This window comes from Xylona heveae, assembly GCF_001619985.1.
Source record: "Xylona heveae TC161 unplaced genomic scaffold L228scaffold_6, whole genome shotgun sequence".
NCBI classification, from domain to species: Eukaryota; Fungi; Ascomycota; class Xylonomycetes; order Xylonales; family Xylonaceae; genus Xylona; species Xylona heveae.
This window is the reverse complement of record NW_017264198.1, coordinates 1,508,742-1,527,874: the sequence shown is the minus strand read 5'-3', so window position 1 is coordinate 1,527,874 and position 19,133 is coordinate 1,508,742. Positions and strand designations below refer to the sequence as shown.

At 48.6% G+C, this 19,133-nt stretch overlaps 6 protein-coding genes across 6 annotated transcripts; 2 read left to right on the top strand and 4 right to left on the bottom strand.

Annotated features, from left to right (window-relative positions):
- Positions 1 to 206: 206 nt before the first annotated feature.
- Positions 207 to 2,171, top strand: L228DRAFT_268926 (hypothetical protein; the record flags this gene model as incomplete). The annotated part of the gene is made up of 3 exons (XM_018335213.1): positions 207 to 550; positions 938 to 1,290; positions 1,345 to 2,171. The coding sequence occupies 3 exons, from the start codon at positions 207 to 209 to the stop codon at positions 2,169 to 2,171; spliced, it is 1,524 nt and encodes a 507-aa protein (XP_018188018.1).
- A 630-nt stretch (positions 2,172 to 2,801) lies between these two features.
- L228DRAFT_153582 (hypothetical protein) lies at positions 2,802 to 7,073 on the bottom strand. Its single transcript, XM_018329307.1, has 3 exons — positions 6,252 to 7,073; positions 4,795 to 6,187; positions 2,802 to 4,717 (listed from the first exon to the last, which is right to left on the bottom strand). Exons 1-3 carry the CDS (start codon positions 6,830 to 6,832, stop codon positions 2,930 to 2,932), a joined length of 3,762 nt encoding a protein of 1,253 aa, XP_018188017.1. The 5' UTR covers positions 6,833 to 7,073; the 3' UTR covers positions 2,802 to 2,929.
- Positions 7,074 to 7,706: 633 nt separating this feature from the next.
- Positions 7,707 to 8,813, top strand: L228DRAFT_283608 (kinase-like protein; the record flags this gene model as incomplete). The annotated part of the gene is made up of 4 exons (XM_018336130.1): positions 7,707 to 7,830; positions 7,893 to 8,028; positions 8,082 to 8,398; positions 8,452 to 8,813. The coding sequence occupies 4 exons, from the start codon at positions 7,707 to 7,709 to the stop codon at positions 8,811 to 8,813; spliced, it is 939 nt and encodes a 312-aa protein (XP_018188016.1).
- An 839-nt stretch (positions 8,814 to 9,652) lies between these two features.
- Positions 9,653 to 11,587, bottom strand: L228DRAFT_248154 (hypothetical protein). Its single transcript, XM_018332794.1, has one exon. The coding sequence runs from the start codon at positions 11,096 to 11,098 to the stop codon at positions 9,833 to 9,835; it is 1,266 nt and encodes a 421-aa protein (XP_018188015.1). The 5' UTR covers positions 11,099 to 11,587; the 3' UTR covers positions 9,653 to 9,832.
- Positions 11,588 to 12,437: 850 nt separating this feature from the next.
- L228DRAFT_230910 (multicopper oxidase) lies at positions 12,438 to 15,064 on the bottom strand. The gene is made up of 7 exons (XM_018330550.1): positions 14,494 to 15,064; positions 14,321 to 14,438; positions 14,147 to 14,265; positions 13,996 to 14,092; positions 13,588 to 13,938; positions 13,062 to 13,538; positions 12,438 to 12,999 (listed from the first exon to the last, which is right to left on the bottom strand). Exons 1-7 carry the CDS (start codon positions 14,830 to 14,832, stop codon positions 12,671 to 12,673), a joined length of 1,830 nt encoding a protein of 609 aa, XP_018188014.1. The 5' UTR covers positions 14,833 to 15,064; the 3' UTR covers positions 12,438 to 12,670.
- Positions 15,065 to 15,896: 832 nt separating this feature from the next.
- L228DRAFT_221362 (amidase signature enzyme) lies at positions 15,897 to 18,300 on the bottom strand. Its single transcript, XM_018330271.1, has 6 exons — positions 18,110 to 18,300; positions 17,653 to 18,056; positions 17,541 to 17,605; positions 17,075 to 17,486; positions 16,516 to 17,024; positions 15,897 to 16,463 (listed from the first exon to the last, which is right to left on the bottom strand). The coding sequence occupies exons 1-6, from the start codon at positions 18,148 to 18,150 to the stop codon at positions 16,197 to 16,199; spliced, it is 1,698 nt and encodes a 565-aa protein (XP_018188013.1). The 5' UTR covers positions 18,151 to 18,300; the 3' UTR covers positions 15,897 to 16,196.
- Between the last annotated feature and the right edge of the window lie 833 nt (positions 18,301 to 19,133).

Genomic DNA, 19,133 nt, shown 5'->3' with positions numbered 1-19,133 from the left:
CCCCCGCCACTAGCGATACAAGTCCGCGAATGGACTCGTGCGTCAATACTGCTTCAGAGACGAGCCACATATTAGAAAGCACGGTGACGATAGCGGCGGCAGACCCGGGGCGCGACACCCCCAGAGCGGGACATGAGTCTCGTGTGACCCTAACGTCACCAACGGCTTCCGAGGGACCAGTCATATCGTCGAGAACGGAGCCATATATGATACATCAAGGAAATTCGGCTGCAGAAGATTCGAGCAATGCGCTTCGGGTGCCTGGTGGACGTGCCCACGAGCTGTCAGACGGTGGCGGCAATCAGGGTCTCGCTCCAGTGAATGTCCCTGAGCAGGCGAGCCCTCGTACAGAAGAATCGTTAGCAACGAATGGTTCACCGTCAGCCGTAATTCGAGGCGCGGGTCAAATGAGCAGCAACCCCTCTGACGCCAATACCTTGTTACAGAACAATCTTCTCGTGCTTCCTCGATGGCAGCCAGATTCAGAAGTCTCGACTTGTCCCATTTGCAATACGCCTTTTACATTTTGGTATAGAAAACACCACTGTCGGTAGGTTGACTTTCGTTTTATGTGACTTGTCTCTGGGCAAAGCATGAAATATCGGATAAAAATGTTGTCAAGGCTGCGTTTCCTTGGAACCTATTTCCCCCCATCAAACCACGAATCGCATGGTTTTCCTTTCTCTTCCCCCTCCCTTTCCTCTTGCGTGTGCCCCTGAAATGGCTGTTGCGGTATGCCTATCCCAATATCCCGGCGCTCTTGAGCCGTTGCATTTCCTATCCCCAAGCTTGCAAGTGGCATATTTTGCAGCCCTACCCCTTCTCAGGAGGACCTCAAACGTGATTCTAATGACCTTGCCTGAAAATATTTATTTTATGCAAATGCAAAGCGTGCTTTTAACTGTTCTCGTTCCATTCTTACCATTTGATTGATTAGGAAATGTGGGCGTGTCGTTTGCTCGGGATGCTCCCCACACCGAATTACAATACCACGCCAGTTCATCGTTCGCCCGCCAGAAGATGTTGTCCGTGACGAGGCATGGAGGCGCCTAGCTGGAATTGCAGATGATGCCGAAGATGATGCCGATGCAGGTCATCGAGCACGTTTAGATTCATCTCTGACTCAGGAAAGGCTCCTGAATCCCGCACTAGGTGGTGGCGCTGAAGTTCGAATCTGCAATCCGTGTGTTCCAGACCCGAACTACAACCTGCCGTCTACGTTCAATTATACCAACTTGAGCAATCCTTTTGTGGACGAGAGCAATTCTCGCCAGTCCTCATATCTCTACAGTGCGTCTCCCAAGGATTTGCAATGTGCTATACTGACCGCTAACCTTTTGCTAGCCGCCTCTGGCGCTTCGCAACCTACTAGCAATCTCAGGAGAGGACATAGGCCAACTCAAAGTGCTGATGTCGCTCCTTCATCCATTTACGCAAGTTCAGATGGCCTTCGCAACCGCTCAGCTACATTCTCTCACCGTCGTCCGCGACCAAACCCTGTTTCTGGTACCTTTTCGGAGCCGCAGGTACAGTACGATCGAAGCAACCTATCTATACGCAATTCTAACCCTCTCTCGAATGGTGAACAAACTTCTGCTCAAGCGAATCATGTGCGTTCCTTAGCTCCTTCCTACTACCGGCCCGCGCAGTTCAATACTGGTGGGCAGAACAGTCATTTCAGTGAACAACGAGCTATTTCCAGAGGCTCCGGCGGCCCAGCACTCCGCACAGGCTATCGTTCAATGGTCGACGTGGGGTCCGTGGTTCCACGTCAACAGTTGCATCGCCAAGCCTTGCGTGAGGAAGATGAGTGTCCCATTTGCCATGCAGAGCTACCGCCGCTTTCAGACAACGGAAGCAGTCTGGAACGAGAACAGCATATCAATGCCTGCGTTGACCAGGCATTTTCTGGCGGCCCTCCTTCAAGGCCTCATTCTGCTGCCCCTATCGGGCAGAGCTCTGGGGCTGTAATGGACGACGATTCTGGGCCGCCGCTGCCATACGGTGCGCTTCGCAGACCGAAAGCGATGCTGACTTATAACGCGACCGAGAAAGACTGCATGGGAAGCACCGGGGAACCCCAAGAGTGTGTGATTTGTTTCGAGGAATTTGCTGCGGGAGACGAGCTTGGTCGATTGGAATGCCTCTGCAAGTTCCATCGGGTACGTTAAATCTGACTCTCTCAGTCATTGTTGAAACCTCAGACTGACGACAATAGCTTTGCATTCGGCAATGGTGGGAGAAAAGAGGGCCGGGATCTTGTCCTGTACATCAGATACAATTGTGACGACTTTTGGATAGAAGCCTTTTATCTATTTCGGAGCAGTATTATAGATTGGATACCAAATTAGGAAATGTTGAAAGCAATGGGTGAAAATTGACATGCGGCTCGATTTGCTTTTCTCGTCTTGACTGGAGTTCAGGTTGGCGGCCCATGCTGAAAAGGGAAATTAGACCTCCGATTATTGCCCTTGCCGCAAACAGCAGAATACGTCCCTCATAGTACCATCGTCAATGAATTGCACGAACATCCGTTACAGCATTTATAGTCAATTTACGTGTATTGGTGGTGATTTTCAATCTAAATACATCCGTGGCGCCGCGCTCAGTATCAAAATGAGTCAGGAGAGGGCTCCCCTGCTATTGCAACGCCGAAGAAAAGTTCAAAACTGAATTATGGACAGGACCTAGCAAGAGTAGTTCAGCAGAAATAGGGCGGGCTTTCCCTTCCCTAGACAACCATAATACCTATTTTGGAAGACCGGCAAAGCCAAATTTGTCCACATGTCCGGCTCATGGGGCGAAAGATCAAAAATAGAAGTTTGAAAGTACAGGAATTTAAATTAAAAGTCAGTAGGAAATATAGATGCAGAATATAATAGCTCAAGCCCAACTTTTAAAGCCATATGAATATTTCATTAAGTCAAGATCATGAGCCGACACCTTCGGACGTTCCTCGGCCCTTTCCATCCGAGCTCATACTCCTCCTCTTCGGCATATCCACCACTTCAGCGGTACTGCCTACATGAGGTTGATATCCTGGCGCAATCATGTGCACATTTGTTCGATGCTGCTGAACATATCCCATACTGGTTGGCCGGTCAGATTGGGTGTGAGGAGCTAAGCGATGAAGACTGGCATGATGTAGTTCTGCGCCGGGTCGGTCGACGCGAGTTGCTTCATCTGCAGCGCTTAAGCTTCGCCTTGCAGCAAGCATACTTGAAGCCGTAGAATCTCCGCCAGCTGAGAAGCGTCTTCCGCTTGCGGATGACGGCTCCGAGCCGAAAGGAAGGTGCCCAGACGACGCTGTAGATGGCCGTAGATTATGAGATTGCTCCGGTGGCTCTGAAGTTGAGCCGCTGCGATGAACCATTTCAGGTGAAGGCGGAGGTGAAATTTCAATTGTCGAGAGGCGGTTTGTAGAATTTGGATCAGTAGACGTGGGAAACCGGCCAGCTGAATGGCGTCGTGAACTCTTGCGTGGGACAGAGGGCGGGCTTCTGCCGGAGAATCGAGAGCTCGCTTTTGACCCTGCGCGGGTTGGAAGATTGATCCCGGCACCCGTCTCGATTGTGGGTAACGAAGGGGGCAAATTTGACACTGTCTCGGGATGTGGAGCATCATCATTCGCAAAATGTTCATCGGGACCTAAGCTACTGACAGCATCGTCATCAGAGACAAGAGGAGAGCGCTCTTCTGATCCTGGCTCCCCATCATCTTCAATTGGCGAAACTGATCCATCATCGAGAGCTGTAGTCCCATGTGCTTCCGCGCCGACGGTCGGTAAAACTGACGGGTTGTCTCGATACGGCTCCGAGTCCTCTGCCACATCGGCATCATGAAGACTCTGTGGGCTAGGAGGCTCCATTACAGGTGGGGCCCTAGAGCTTCTGACGACTTCAAAGCCTTTCGCTTTGTCCTTCGTCTTGCCTCCAATGAGCCTCTTGAACCAACCTGCCGCCGACGACACTGGACCAGTTGGGTCGGCTGGTCCAGTCTTCAACCTACGCGTCGGCTGATTTGACAAAGCCGGACCGCGAACTCCATAATAGAAGTCAACTTCCCTGACGGCATAATCAGTACGCGGCCGCCTGGAGTCAGTAGCTAGCGGGTCCGGAGGATCTCTCTGTGAGCCAAGATAGGCAGGCACAGGGGTCCCTCTGCCGGAGACTGATGGGCCCTCAAAGTTGTCTACAACATCCGCAGCATCGGGATCGGTCATGCCCCAGGTTTTGTTTGCCCAGTCGCCACTTGCCCAAGATCCTCTACTGCGAGCCCCGGGTGAGTAAGCTTCGAGGGTTGGTCGTCTCATCCTTGGGGGCCTATAATAGGGATCCGAGTTCTCTCCAGTTTTCAGAGCCAGGCCAACACCTCGAGTTGAAGGACCTGCAGTCACATTCGCGCTCGGTAAGCTTGAAAATGTGCTTCCGGCGCCCGGCGTACTGGGTGTATATGGTGCACTTCCGCTTCCTGTGTGACTGTGACTCGCACCAGGAGGGCTCACCATATCATAGCCAGTGCCAGTGCCATCAATGATAGCCGGCCGCTTAAGCAACATAGCTGAGCTTCCAGACAGACTGCGAGTACGTGTCTCATTCATTTGGAAGGATTTACTTGTGCGGTCAGGGCCAAGGATATCGGCGTCGGACGTCATGCTACTGTGACGGACAGCTTCATGACGTGGCAGTCTTCTGGACAGTTGACGCATGCCAAAGACCTTGATAAGAAGATCAGTAAAAGTCTAATGTGATACAGATGCTAGAAAAGTGGAAGGAACGGAAATGAAAAGCTCACCTTGACAAGGCCGCCTCTAGCGACACCACCGCCCACGCCTTCTTCACCGCCAGCGCCCGCTACCCTTGCTCCAACTTCGACCAGGGTCTGCACTGCGTTCAGGCAAAAGCAAAAGACCAAAACGATGGCGTGGATCAAGAGGATAACATAGCCTATCCATCCTTTTGGGCCTTCAGTTACACCCAGCGAAGGCACAAAGGCGACACTTAAGAGAGTCGCTACCAACCGAATGACTGCAAAAAAGGTGTGATAAGCATTCATAGATGTTGGGGAGTGAAAGGGTCGAAAAGCGTGTAATGTCAATATGAAGATGACTTCGCAAATGGCTAAGAGTACCAACTGGGCTATACCAGAAGGTTGTATGGCGCCAATAGCGATTCCCCGAATGAATGTAAGGAGAACGGGAATCAATGCAAATGGCGCTTTGTCGTCTGAGTACGTGTTATAAAGCGGACCGTAGAGCAAGACCGTTGGCAAATCGTCGAAGAGGTATGAACGCGGTCTGGTCCGAGCAATTAAGTAAAGCAACCAGCCGGCGAAACCAACCAATGCCAGAATGAGAAGAGCAGCCAAGGCTACCGTATAAGCCGGCGATTTTGTTGAGACGACAAGCTGAAACATTGATAATGAGACAATGGGAAGGAGGAAATAATTGAAGACAATACGAATGACATTGCCCACCGTCAAGGGCAGATTTTTTCTCCGGAGATCTTCCTCATGTGCATTTGATAAGAGCCTTAGACACCAACGCAGCATGAACCACAGTTGAATGAGCACAATCATGGAAGCAAGAATAACAAGAAGCCAAATGACCATTCCGGCCCAGATGTCCTCGACCGAGGTCATGCCAACCAGCTGACTTAGACGATCGAGCCCATATGTACTGTTATAGACGTATATGCCATCGACAATGCTCTGTGTGCCGTTTCCGTGGCTGACAAAACTTTCATTGAACATCAGCGTTGACCAGCTGACTTGGCTTATCACAGGCTGGTAGTACCCAGGGTAACTGAGGCTTAATCCTCCTGTAAGTACCACGAACTGGATATATTGGAGGCAATCGCCAAATCCAGGGGTGACAAGCCGTAGAAGGTCAGCATCTCTTCCATAATTGCTTGTCCAGCGGAATAAATCTGTCGAACCCCAAGGGCTCCAGATAGCAGCAAATGCTGTGGCAATGCCAACCAATATTAACACCACGAGTGGAAGGAACCGTAACAGGTTAGACAGAGAAGCACCAAGCGCAGGTGTAATGTTTGCTGAGATGCAAGTTAAAACAGCGTTCGACGCATCTCCCGACGTCGCTCGTAAGGTCGGAATAAGGGTTGTGAAGGCAAAAGAGGAGTAAAAGTCATGCGCAACAGAGATTGCTCTCAATTCCAGCGGATCGCTCCTATTTTCACAGGCTCGTCAGTACATGGAGTTTCTCTGATATGACCGAAACCATAGCGACTTACGTGTTGGCATAGAAAGCTGGCCCGAGAGGGCATTGTCCTCTGACAACGGAATCGCAAAACTTGGATGGCTTTGCCTGATATGGCATATAACTGAGCATTCTAAACTCTGCAAACAATGTCGAATATTTATTGTTTGACACGCTCAGGTCAACAATTTTCCCAACAGTGTCATTTGGATTATTCCATTGAGGATCGTTCGGAGCAGGATATTTCTGGTCTGTGTTGGCTAGACCGGTAACGTTGCCGTATACAGTGAAATTAAGGTGGTGGCTTGGGGCGCTGCGGTTGAAACTGGCATAGACGTGAAGCGGGACAAATTGAAGTTGGTCCGAATTTTGAATATTGGGGTTCAGGCAGTTGTCGAAAGTAATGAAGGCGCCAGCACTTGGGCCTATCAAGAGGAATAAAACGAATACAATTAAAAACAGCGATAAATGCGATGGAATTGACCGTGGAAGATGTCTCCAATTCCGGTCGACGTGACCCCGATTTTGATCCTTTCCAGGCGCATGTTCGACTGTGTCGGCGATGGTCATTCGTGGGCGATGAACGCGCTCCTCTGAGCGCCCAGGACGGTCCATAGCTCATCAACCAGTGGCAGAGAAGAAGAGAGTCCGATGCACTCGTGACACAAGGTCATCGACACCCTTCACCTCATTCACTTCCTTCTGAGGGCGCGGAAGGACGCGACGCCGCGGCCGGGCAACAAATCCTCCAACTGGCTGCACGTTGACGACGTTGATTAATTCCTGTTTTCCCGGTTGAGGCGAGCTCTAAAGCTGAAGATACGGGCGAAGAAAAATCCCCAAGTTTCGGTCGACAGATTGTCCCTGCTTAACGAAAGGGTTCTGAACGAGTGTATCCAAACAGGAGATGGGTGCCGTATCCCTCAGCAACGCTCTGGGGAGCACCACATCCTCTTCGACCAACTCAATCAAGGCCGTTGCGTGTTGAAATATATCGAACGCAAGATGAAGAAAAGGTGACAAGTTTCGATCTCAACAGCTGCAAAAGAGGGCGTCTGCAAGTTCGCGCGAAACTGAACCGGACGGATTTGGTGGAAATTATTTAACGGGAACGGTGAAGTTCAGGGAGCCGTAAGCTGGGGTTTTTGGAGCGATTAGGTTTAAGCAGTGTTTAACTTTGGCTGAAGTATACCTACTTCGTATAGCCACAGCAGAGACTCTCCCGTATCCGGAACGCCTGATCAACGTCAGGTCGCGATTAATATCAGCCAATAGAAAGTCATGTTCTTTTTAAAGCACATGAACGACCAGTCAGCTCGCTTCGCTATCTACTTTTAGTTAGACCGTCATCATTCGGCGGAATATCCAAAAAGAGTGGTTATCAGTAAATCTCGGACAAGTCAGATATGGAGTAGTCCTGGTGAGAAATATTTTGACCACGATAGAATGAAAATTGGGAAATTTTTTATACTTGGTAGACGGATTCACAATGCAGCCGCCTATGGATGCCACCGAGGCCCTATTGAGAAGGGTACAGCGCCCTTTGTCAACTGAATTTGAAACCAGATCCTCTGATAACCTTTCCTATCTTCATCATACTTCAACACTCTCTGGTTTGCTCGTGAATCCTCCGTGACGCCCGTTTTCTTTTTGTCAAATCTTTTGGGATTTCCAGAGAACCTTGACCTGTATCGCCCAGGTGGCTACCATCCTGTCTCTTTGGGCGACACCTTCAAGAATGGACGCTACAGAGTTGCCCATAAGCTCGGATGGGGAGGATTTTCAATCGTCTGGGTTGCTAGGGATAACTTGTAAGCCAAGTATGCAATGCTGCATTTCTTATTCATCTGCTAATGACTCTCAGACCTGAAGAATGGGTAGCTTTGAAGATCCACACCGCTGAAACCACGCTCCGATCTCACGAGCTCTCAACCTTGCAGTCGATGCAGCAGCATGGTGCTTCGCCCTACATTGTCCGATTGCTCGATTCTTTTGACCACATAGGGCCAAATGGGTCTCATCAATGTCTTGTCTTCGAGCTTCTCGGACCCTCAGTTAATCATATTCTCGCTGATTATAATGAGGAAGGAGTCCGGTTAGAAATTGAAACTATTCTCAAATTGACGAAACAGTTGTTACAGGCCATTTCATTTCTTCATCGACAAGGATATGCACATGGGGGTTCGATCACACATGTTCCTTAGCTTGACTCACCAGGGCTGATCTTCTGCTAGACATAAGTGGTAACAACGTCGTTTTCACTGCCTCAGAATTAAAGTATTTGTCAGAAGAAGCACTTTGCGACATCATTGGACATCCACAGTTGGGCTCGATATCGCGCAACGATGGCACGCCCCTTGGTCCGAGTATGCCAAAGTACCTTGTAGAAAGGGCTGAGTGGGATGAATGGATTGATGATGACGAGGCGGATTTGCGCCTCATTGACTGGGGAGAGGCATTTAAACACGGTGCAGAGCCTCCTAAGCTTGCTCAACCTTTCGACTTGAAGGCGCCGGAAACTATCTTCACTGATAATTTTGATTACAGACTCGATTTGTGGCGAGCTGGCTGCGTAGTAAGATTTGCCTTCTTCTGAAGTTTTATGAAGTCTAATTTCTGTGTAGATCTATTCTTTCATATTTGCAAAACAGCCGTTTCGGTCAATGAGTGCTCGTGGAAATATTGAACAGATGAATTACTTCGCGGACGAGCTACCTCAGGAATGGCAAACAAAATGGAAAGCGATGCAACAAAATGACGGGCAAACTTTGGAAATTGATAGACCTCAATGTACAAAGGTTGGTTCGGGTTGTCGCTATAGATTAGAGCATGAGTTTCATGAAAAGGGAATTGAGTCTGAACTAATGCCTCTTCTACCTGTTATTCAAGGCTTGATGAAACTTTTACCCTCGGAGCGATTGTCCGCAGATGAGGCATTAAAATTACTTGAGTCATAACCAACATCACTAACGTTATTAGTATATCTTTTAAACCACCTGATCATCCAAGCCACGAAGTAGATTAAATATAATTGTACTACACTTTACTACCTTATCTAGTAAAATTCATGAACTGGCTACTGTATATAGAACACTGTAAGCGCCAGTTGTACATGAATGCACTAGCTGGTCTTTCAGTCTGCCAGAGCGTGTGCCGCCCCTTAAAACAGCAATCAACATTGCACAAAGTATTATCGTCAGCTTACGGACTACCCAGCTCTACCCTGTGATGGCCAAATACTCGTACGCTGGAGATCTAGGGCGGATGAGTTGTCTTTGGATCCAAGCCATTACTGGGAATAGAAGCACGCCACTCAATGGATTACAGGTCTTATTCCGAATGATCATGGACACATCTCATGTCACATTATTAATGCACTGCTTCAAATGATCGGAAAAGGGTGCATGGAATACAAAGGTGATGAACTCAAGTGTTGTAGGAGATGATAGATAAATACTAGGTTCCTAATCATTCTAACATTTATGGCGGAAATCAAACCCATTGTCCTTCTAGTCATTACTACGTGACTCCAGCAAAACACCGAGAGATATCAAGCAACATCATGCCCGTGACAACAGAAGACATGTAAACGCCATCTTTATACAAAATAGCAGCTCATTCAACTATGTTCGAAGTGGCTGCGAGAATAGCAGCATTCAATTCCCTTGCCAGATAAACTATCATGGCATCATAGACGCCAGACGCATGCTGGTGCGTCTGCCGCAGGATGTTACACGTCTCCTTAAACTTGTTGTAGGTTGCCTCGACCATGCGCAGTTCAATGAGCAGAATCTCCATCTCGAGTTTTCTTTTTGACTCGCCTTCGATCCGATAGGCACCCAGAGAGAGATGAAGAGTTCCCGGTTCTGTTCTAGAATCGACCGGGGTTGAAAAATACGTGCGGCACGCCGAAGTGTAAAAGGCAACAATTTTTCCGAGAAGAATTGCCAGAAGCATGACGATGGCACTTCCATCGGGGCTCGTAAGACAGGTATCACAGTCTAGCATTGCCGAACAATGTGCTATCGCTTCCTTGTTGGTTGAGAGAGCAAGATCCAAAGGAGAGCTTTGCAATGCCGTCGATGGTTCGAAGTGGGAGAAGAGATTTTGCATTGTCTGTAGGGAAAGGGAAGCGCAATTACATTTTGTGAGAAGCGGATTGTGTTCTAGGGAATGATGTGTTGACCCTGGTGTCGGATATGGCCGTGGTGAAGGTGCCTTCATTTCTAGCAGCTGCTGGTAATCGTCAGAGAGGATGGATGGGTGCCACTGGTATTTCAAAGACATATCCGCTGGGCCGAGCGAGAGCGAAGGACAGCTATCGGTCGGCGAATCGGCCAGAGCGCCCTCTGCCGACGATGAGAGAAAATCAACAGATGATGGGGATCTCGTTCCAAATGAATCATGCCTCGGAGCATCTTCATTCGGGGTCATGTGCCCATTTTCGGCATCCAGTAGTAAATCTAATGGGCTGAAGTTATATTCTGCTTCGCTCAGAGATGGCTGGAATCCGTCATTGCGAGGAAAGCTAAAAGTATCCACGTCCGAAACATCGAACCATTTCAGTCCGGCAGTCAAGTCCATTCCCAAGTTTGAGTGACCAACCGATGATAAGCTCGCGGATCGTAGATAGGTCGCCGGCGCCTGGACCTTGGGCTGATCAGTAGATGCTCGTTGGCGAGGTTTACCCATCCGCGCAGACGGACTGTAAGTACAGGGAGCACCAGCAGAGTGACAGCGATCGCAAGTCGGCCTTGACTTGGTGCATTTCACTTTTGCTACATGACAATTATCGCATGCTTCTCGGAGTTTTCGCGGTTTGATTTTAGCATTGATAAGGCCAGGCCGGGCCGGATGATGTGAATAAGTCTCGGCAGACATGTTTCGAAAAGCCAAAGAGCAAGACTAGCAAAATCATCTGGTTGTTGCTGAGAAGATGGATGTTTGTGTTTGTTGTTTAACGCAATGACGGTGGTTGTGGGGAAGGACGATGCGATGTGCAAAAGATTAGGCCAAGCCTCAATATGAACAATCCATAGTCAAAATAGGAAGGCTCACGGCTTGGTCGACAGGTACACAATGCTCAAGCCGAGATCCATAAACGGCTATGGAAGTCATCTGGAGCCCAGAGAGCTCCCCAAGCAAGGGAGGTGCGCGGGGAAGGAATGTAAATTAGCGATACGAAGTTAATAATACTCAGCAAGAAGAAAGGAGAGCTCAGCATACCACCACCAAGGGGAGCTGAGCAAATTTAGGAAAAGGCAAGGGATGGTACAGATCAACACGAGAGGTTTTTCCCTTGGCCAAGGGCGATTGAGATCACGTATCAACAGCCGCAAGTGTTACCTTTCCAACGCAATCTCAAGGTTCTGTACGCGACCATGTGACGAGCTCTTTGCATCGATGCAAGTAATCATGATCGTCATGACCTCTGTTCCTGGATTGTTCAGTAGGCTTGGCGGCGGCTTGCACCGGCAGAAGACAAATATAACATATATAAGGTAACGTCTGTGACGACTATCGGGTTGTAACACAGGACAAGCATCGTATTAACTACCTATATTTAAGGTATATCATTAATGCGGTCGCTTATATAGCTCCGAGGTTACGGAGTAATGCAGATGAAGTATTACAATGTCACTGTCTCTGCTTGAGACATGCGTCGCAGTAAAAGCAGCTGACAAGGATAAGTTTGGTCTCCTGTGCTTCCCTCGAGTCAGAAGTGCTTCTTGCGATGCCTTATCAAGAACATGTCAGGGTCAAGCCTACGCATGGCCGCAAGTGGAAAGATGGCCAAGGGTGAGGAAGCTACATGCATTTCTGTTGCACAACCGGTTTTAATGCGCTTACAAGCCACAAAATGCCACCCAAGAAAAGCCAAGTGTTTAGGGCTCAAATATGGATCATAGCTCATTGGCGGGAATCATACGTGTTGTTTGTTCAAGAGCCTCCTGTCATTTCTGTCACAGAGGCCGCCACGAACCTCATAACATAACCAAGAAGGGCTGTTTGACGGGAGTTAATCAGGTGTCAAGCGCCCTAAGTATAATGACTTGATATACACCAATATCAGAAATAGATCGTCAATGAATAGGTAGATCGAATAATACTAATGATTATCGGCTAGAGTACATTGAATGGCCAAAGGCAAGCTCTACCACAGGGTTTAACGCAAGAAAAAGCCTAGATACATTAGAAGAAAAGAGGAAACGATCGACTTCTGCCTTCAGGCGTAACACGTGTACAAGATAACAGGCCCGAGTACGGCCACAATGTGAAACCCCCCACGCGATTTTCGAGAAGCGATGAAACAAATGAAAGAAAAAAAGATTTGTATCACACCGGCAAAGACTCCCCGGTAAGAATGTATCCGATATGCTCTAAAGAAGAAGAGACTGCAAAATTAAAGAAAAATGTGTTCGAGGAAAGAAAAGAGAAATCCTGACGAGGCAACTATATACCCGAGGTATCATCCACAACGTTGTTCGCGTCCTGCCAAGCATCCCAGGCCGAACAGGTGCTGTTCAAAACATCAAAGTCAATCAAAGGCTTGATTTCATCGTACCGTTCAACGAACTGTACAGCGAATCCCATTTCTTGGTGCCATCCAATGTGGCAGTGCAGAGGCCAAGCTCCAGGATTGTCTGTCTGGAAAGCGATGGCGAGATACCCATTACCGGGAAGCATGGCAACGTCCCTTCGAGGGGGGTTGGTGGTTGTATAGTTTCCGGAAGAAAGGTCGAAAGAACCTGTTCCAGAAGCGATCACGAAGAAGTCGTGTCCTGCCGGGCACGTCAGAATTTAAATCCTGGGGTTTGTCAAACAGGAAAAGGAAGAAACTTACCGTGCAAATGAATGGGGTGAGGAACCTCATCCGTGGTCTCAATGACAGTATAGACCCACTCATTCACTCCATTGACCTCAACGACACTTTCATTGGCAGTGAAGTTTGAGACGCCATCATAGACCTGGAGGAGTGTGGGGTTTTGCCAGTTCAAGGCCATTGAAACATTGTTGATCGCCCACCGGAAAAGGTTGTCGCTTGTGAAGAACGAGGTCACATTCAGATCTTCAGGGGAAGAATCAGGTCCAACGTTGAGTGCGACGTAAGGTACAAGAGATGCCGCGGGCTCATCATTGCAGTCATTTGGCATGTCATACGCCGTCGTGGTCGGATCAGCTGTGCTCGAAGAATCGTACCGGACGATACCCTTAATATTATCGACATTGTCCGTGTAACTGCAAGCGGTTTGAGGAATGGCACGTAGCCAATAATCTCCCACCGTCTGATTGGCCTCGACAATAACATCGTAGCGCTGGCCTTTATTTTTGTCAGTGCACGTCTTTTACATATTGAACGAAAGCCTTACCGATGCCGATGCTGATGTAGTCCGTCTCAAAAGGCACGATAGGAACAAAGTCCATTGCAATCACAGTCAAGGTGTGGTTGTCAATCGAGAACTTGAAGTGGGTATTGATGGCGCTGTTGACCAGGCGAAGCAAGTACTTGGTACCATAAGAAAACACAACCTCGAACCGCTCTCCGGTCGAGTTATAAACATTTGTTCCATTGATCAAGGCATTGTCCATGGTTGGTGGACCGGTTGCCTCAGCGTAGTCGTAAAGTTCGTCGACGGTCTCATGACTCCAATCGTTCATGAAAAGATTTCCTAGATCGGTGTCATAGTCGGCCGTAGCAGGACCGTGAATGACAATGCCTCCTGCGAGTACAATTAGAGACCGGGAAATTTTTGAGATTATTTACAATGAAACCTTACCGAAGGCGCCCTCCCAAGTTTGAAGTCCAAAGTGAGAGTGGTACCAAGAGGAGCCATACTGCGAAGCTTTCCACGTGTAGGTGTAGCTATCACCGGGCTAGGAAACAGCGTCAGCACAAGTACACCCTTTGTAAAGCATTTTCCAACATACCGCTACTGGGCATTGTGTGATTGAGACAGTTCCGTCCATTTGATTGGTCTTGTTCTGGCGAACACCGTGGAAATGAAGCGACGATCCATTAGTTTGCAGGTTATTTTTGAAGTGCACCACTTCACTCGAGTTAGTAATTCGGTGTTATGGAGAGTCAGAGATAGTGTCGCTTACCAACAGTGTCTCCCCAATTTGCTTCGATTGTAGGGCCGGGGAAAATGCCATTGATCAGCAAGACATCCCTCGAGACCCCATCAGGTGCAGCTGTATAGTTTCCAAGCTCAAACCAGTACTGTTCGGACCACATGTGAGAGATGTTCTCGCAGAGTAATATTCAAATCACTCACCTCGACAGTGTTGCCGGTATCTGGGATTGTGGTATATGGATTGGTGGTTAGATTATAACCATTGCACCATGATGATCGATTGAATGGGGTGTTGCTCGAGCACCCGTAGGATGAGTAGTAGCTATTTGATGAGGAATTGGAATATGCTGAAGGCGCGGAAGATGATGATGATGCTGCAGCAGAGGATCCACTTGATCCATATGATCCAGATGATCCCGAGACCGCCGCAGCTTGGGTGGTTGTAGTTGCGCTCTGTCCAGATGGAACACAAGGTCCGGCATGGCTCAAAGCTGGAAAGCCAACAGACAGGGCGAAAGCGAGTGACAGAAACGAATGCATTTTGCGTATTAGTTGTAATCAACGAATGTAATATATTTTAGGTGGAAAACAAGAAAGGAAAATAGGAGCAGCCGACAACGAACGGTCAACTGCTCGAGACTTGAAAAACGAATGAAGGTTGTAGGTTGTCACTGCGGGACAAACCCACACAATTGCTTTGAACGAAAGACTGTATCTTGAAGAAGAAGGCAATGCAGGTGAAGAATCTGAAGGGAAGCCTTCTCAGTCGACTATAAGTAAACAACGGGGAATGTTGATTGTGTCTATACAACAACATGGAATGTCCAAACATGGCAGTCTAGATGGCATTTGGCACTGACCACCCACGCGTTGTGCCGTGAACGGATTGGCTTTGGATCGAGTGTGCATGATTATCCATTCCAGCCACGACCACCCCCATAGAAAGAGATTAGGGAACATGCTTCGCAAAATCCAAACAACAATGCTGATAATATTAAACAGCCGAGCGAGATCTCGTGCACAAGGGGGCGACCCGCCATCGCCAAACTCTCAAAATCAGCAAACTTTCCGCATTCGGGCAATTGTCTGGGCAGCGGGAGATTGCCGTACATACCTTCTGCGCCACCCTGAATATCCATCTCCTACCTTTCCGTCGGTCCCGTCGGTTCCCCCGATGAAACTCAAGCATCGTGGGATTGGCGTTACTCTGCCGACGTCTATTTTGTTGCCCCTCAGCATCAGCGCGCGTCGCGCTCTTGTTTTGTGTTTCGTATCGTTGTGTTCTGAGCTCACAAGGCTGCCCCTCCCTGGAGACCCATCGGAATGTATGCTCAGGTACAATGCCTAGATTGGCCCCGACACCTTCCCACGGGGAGGGACGTGCTTCTCCATTGTCAAGTTCTTCTCAATGAAAACCTCGGCTCTTGTCTCCTGTGCAGACTTGCTTTCAAAGGCATTGTTGACTGGCTGCGGGATCTCACATGCTTTGATAAATCGTAGCATTTGTGAACGATATCTAATATTTGTTGATCACTTTTTCCCGTGCCTGTATTGTAAGTGCTTCACATTATCAGAAATTCAGGCCGTAACTGCAAAGAAATAGTGCCTTCTTCAAGAATCAATTCAATTGATTGAGTGTATAGTTGTAATTAATTTCTTCAGCTCGTCAGCAACGTCAATCGCAGAGTCATCGCGGTCTCAGCAGATCGCTAAAGGCGCGCGATAAGAACACGCTGTCAGCTGACGAGAAAACCCCCCAGAATCGTCTATCGATAAGCTGACAGGAGACGTCTGGTACGCGGTAGTTACATATTAAGGTACATTCAGACGCGTTTAAAAACGCATGCCATTGTAATAAATGGATAAAGATATCTCCTTAGTGAATATATAAATGACGCTTTTCATCATTCAATTGCCATCAACTCGTACTTGCCGCCCCTCCGGTCTAGAGCATCTTCAATTCTTTGCATTATGCTAAGCACCTTCTCTTCTTGGAGGCGCTGTCCCACCACCTGAACTCCCACCGGTAGACCGTGCATCTTGGTGGCATCGTAGTGGACATATGCCCCGCGAGCAACTCCATTCAATGAACTAAGACGGAAACTCTTGGGTAATTGATCGAGGCTTTGGTCGACTCTTGTCACGGGGAGCACGCCACTGGTATAATCGAGCTAGGGACAGAATCAGTAATTTTTTTCCTTGGAGACTCTGCGAGTATCTTACCAGATTGAAGAGGAACGTGTATCCACAACTGCTAACTGCTTGCTTCATGCCATCATGGGGTACCGCCGGAGTAGCATTAGGCACCGTAAGTAGAACGTCTAATTGGGCGTCATTTTCCCACCATGCGTGCCATCGCGCCTTATAAAGTTCACGTTGAGCTACAAGCTTCCATTGTTCAGTCACTGTTTTGGGACGCCAAGCCCGAAGCAGCCCCGCCCAAACATCGTCTCGTCGAATGTACTTGACCCACAGGTAATGAAGATATCTGATGGGGCTAGGAAGCTTGATGTAAAACCGCATAATAGCAGCGCCGGGATCATCCCATTCACCAGTACGGAAAAAGGATCGGAAGGTTTCCGTGCCATCAGCCAGCAGCAGTTGAGAGGCAATCACGAGTGCTTCGTAAGGCGAAGGTGGATCAGCCTCGACAATTTCATGGCCTTCAGCTCGAAGAGCCGATACGACCTGGTCAAGAGCACGTGTGCAAGCCGGAGATGGAGTCACGACACCTACGTCGATAAGCAATGGGGAGCAATAATCTTTAAGGGTTATTACGTACCGTCATCTCGAAGCACACCGACGCGAAGTATCTTCTTCTCCATGGCTTGGCTTTCGGCCTCAGCGTTCCACTCAATTGGATGTACCGAATGATCATATTTCCAGGGCTTCATCGAGATCAGGCTCCTTGTAAAGTATGTCAAGTCCCCCAACGTCCGCGACATGGGGCTATACACAGAGGGTATACCTTCCTGACCCGGCATGCTTGTGTTTGTCCCTAACTTGGGCCAGCGGCCTGTCGAGCACCGCAGTGAATAGATTCCAGAAAAGTGAGCTGGTACCCGTACCGAACCGGCCACGTCCGACCCAACACCGATTCTGCCACCTCCAAAGGCCAAAAGAGCCGATTCACCGCCGGTTGAGCCGCCAGGTGAATATTTGGAATTGTGAGGGTTCGTACAACGACCCCAGACCTGGTTCCTGTTAGATCTATATTTGGCAGAAAGAGGTGCCTAGGTGGTACAAACATCATTGGTAGATTCGAAGGAAAGAAGAGTGATGGGTATATTTGTCTTCACATATGGAACAGCACCTTCTTTGCGTTAGTCAAATTCGGCTGGAGGAAATGTACAAAATTACCTGCATCTTTTAAGAGTCGTACCATGGGCCCGTCTTCAGGGAATGGTTTATTCGCATAGCGAGAATAGCCCACAGTGGCATCAAACCCTCCTACAATGATTGTATCTTTCAAGGACACTGGGATTCCCGCTAGCGGACCCTCCAAATTGACATCATTCTTAGCCCATTTCTCAGCTTGCGGAATCATGACTTCTGTCAAGCAATTGGTCTTGTGGTGTGCTTTCACGGCCACTTTTCCATAGGTGCGAAGGATGTCAATTGGGCTGACCAGCTGCTTGTGGACATCTTGAACTAGCTCTTCGATGGGCTTTTCCAAGAGGTCTCTATCTTGTTGCAGAATGGGAAGTAGATATGGTGCGGGGAGTGTCGCTATGCGCGAGGCACGTTCCTGCTGCTTGTGCTTGCTAGCTTAGCTGTCAGCTCCAGTCTCGGGTACGGAGGAGAAGAGAGAGCTCACCAATCCCGCTGGTGTTGAAAATAGCCCAAGGGGTAAACCATTTTGCATGTAATCTACGCCACCTCTTCTCCAGAGCAAATCAAGAGAGTGGAAAGACACGAAGAGGAAATGCGAACAAGTACCATTTTGTAGGACCGTCACAAGGGAGAGGAGCCGAAGCGGAGCTAGGCGCTGGAGGGACCGTCCCCGATAAGCTGCACGATAACAGTGAGGTACCGCAACGGACTACCATCTCCGGTATGGTTGCATGGCTCAAAGGGAACTACTCAGATAATCGACCGTGATCTCAACTTGCTTCAGGCAATCCCTGGCCGGCCGTGAATAATTGACCTTAGCAATAATCCGGGCAGTACTTAGACTTGGCTCTTTGCTTTTGGTATGAGTACGGAATAGATATGTGAACTATCCTCACATCACTCTCTGCGGCTAATGGTCGCTGTTTGATACAAGCAATCCGAGCACGATTGCCGAGGCAGTCCGGATTACCCCAAACGTAAATGAGCAAACGCCGCGGCGAGCCGACAAAACGCCTTCTACAAATTTAGTCCGTGGTGTCCGATATGCCCTCTATATTTTTGTTCAGTTTCAGACCGATGGATTATCAAACACGACTTAGGAGCTTTAATCTCGCTTTTTAGTTATGTTAACATCTGTTTCGTTAGCTAAGCAGGTAAACGCAACACAATTGACGACCGGCAATACTATCATAGATCCGATCAGGAGTCATCATTGGCTGCCACAATGCAAACCCTCAGGCCATGCGTCCTATTCACCAGGGAAGGAAATTCCTAAAAATATATTGTTTGGATTAAGCCACAGGAAGATGGCGTTTGGCTGATCATGAAGCAGCTGTTCGTTTCAAGTCTCAGTGTTGAAGATTAATCGCGTTCTCCTACCGAGAGCCGCCCGGCGGCTAATCGTTGTTTGGGGCGGAGCGCCTTCAAACCTAGAGCTTTTTCTGGCCCTGGCTGTTCTTAAGGATTTTATTGGATCCAAAGGCGCATACCCAGATCATGGTGCGACT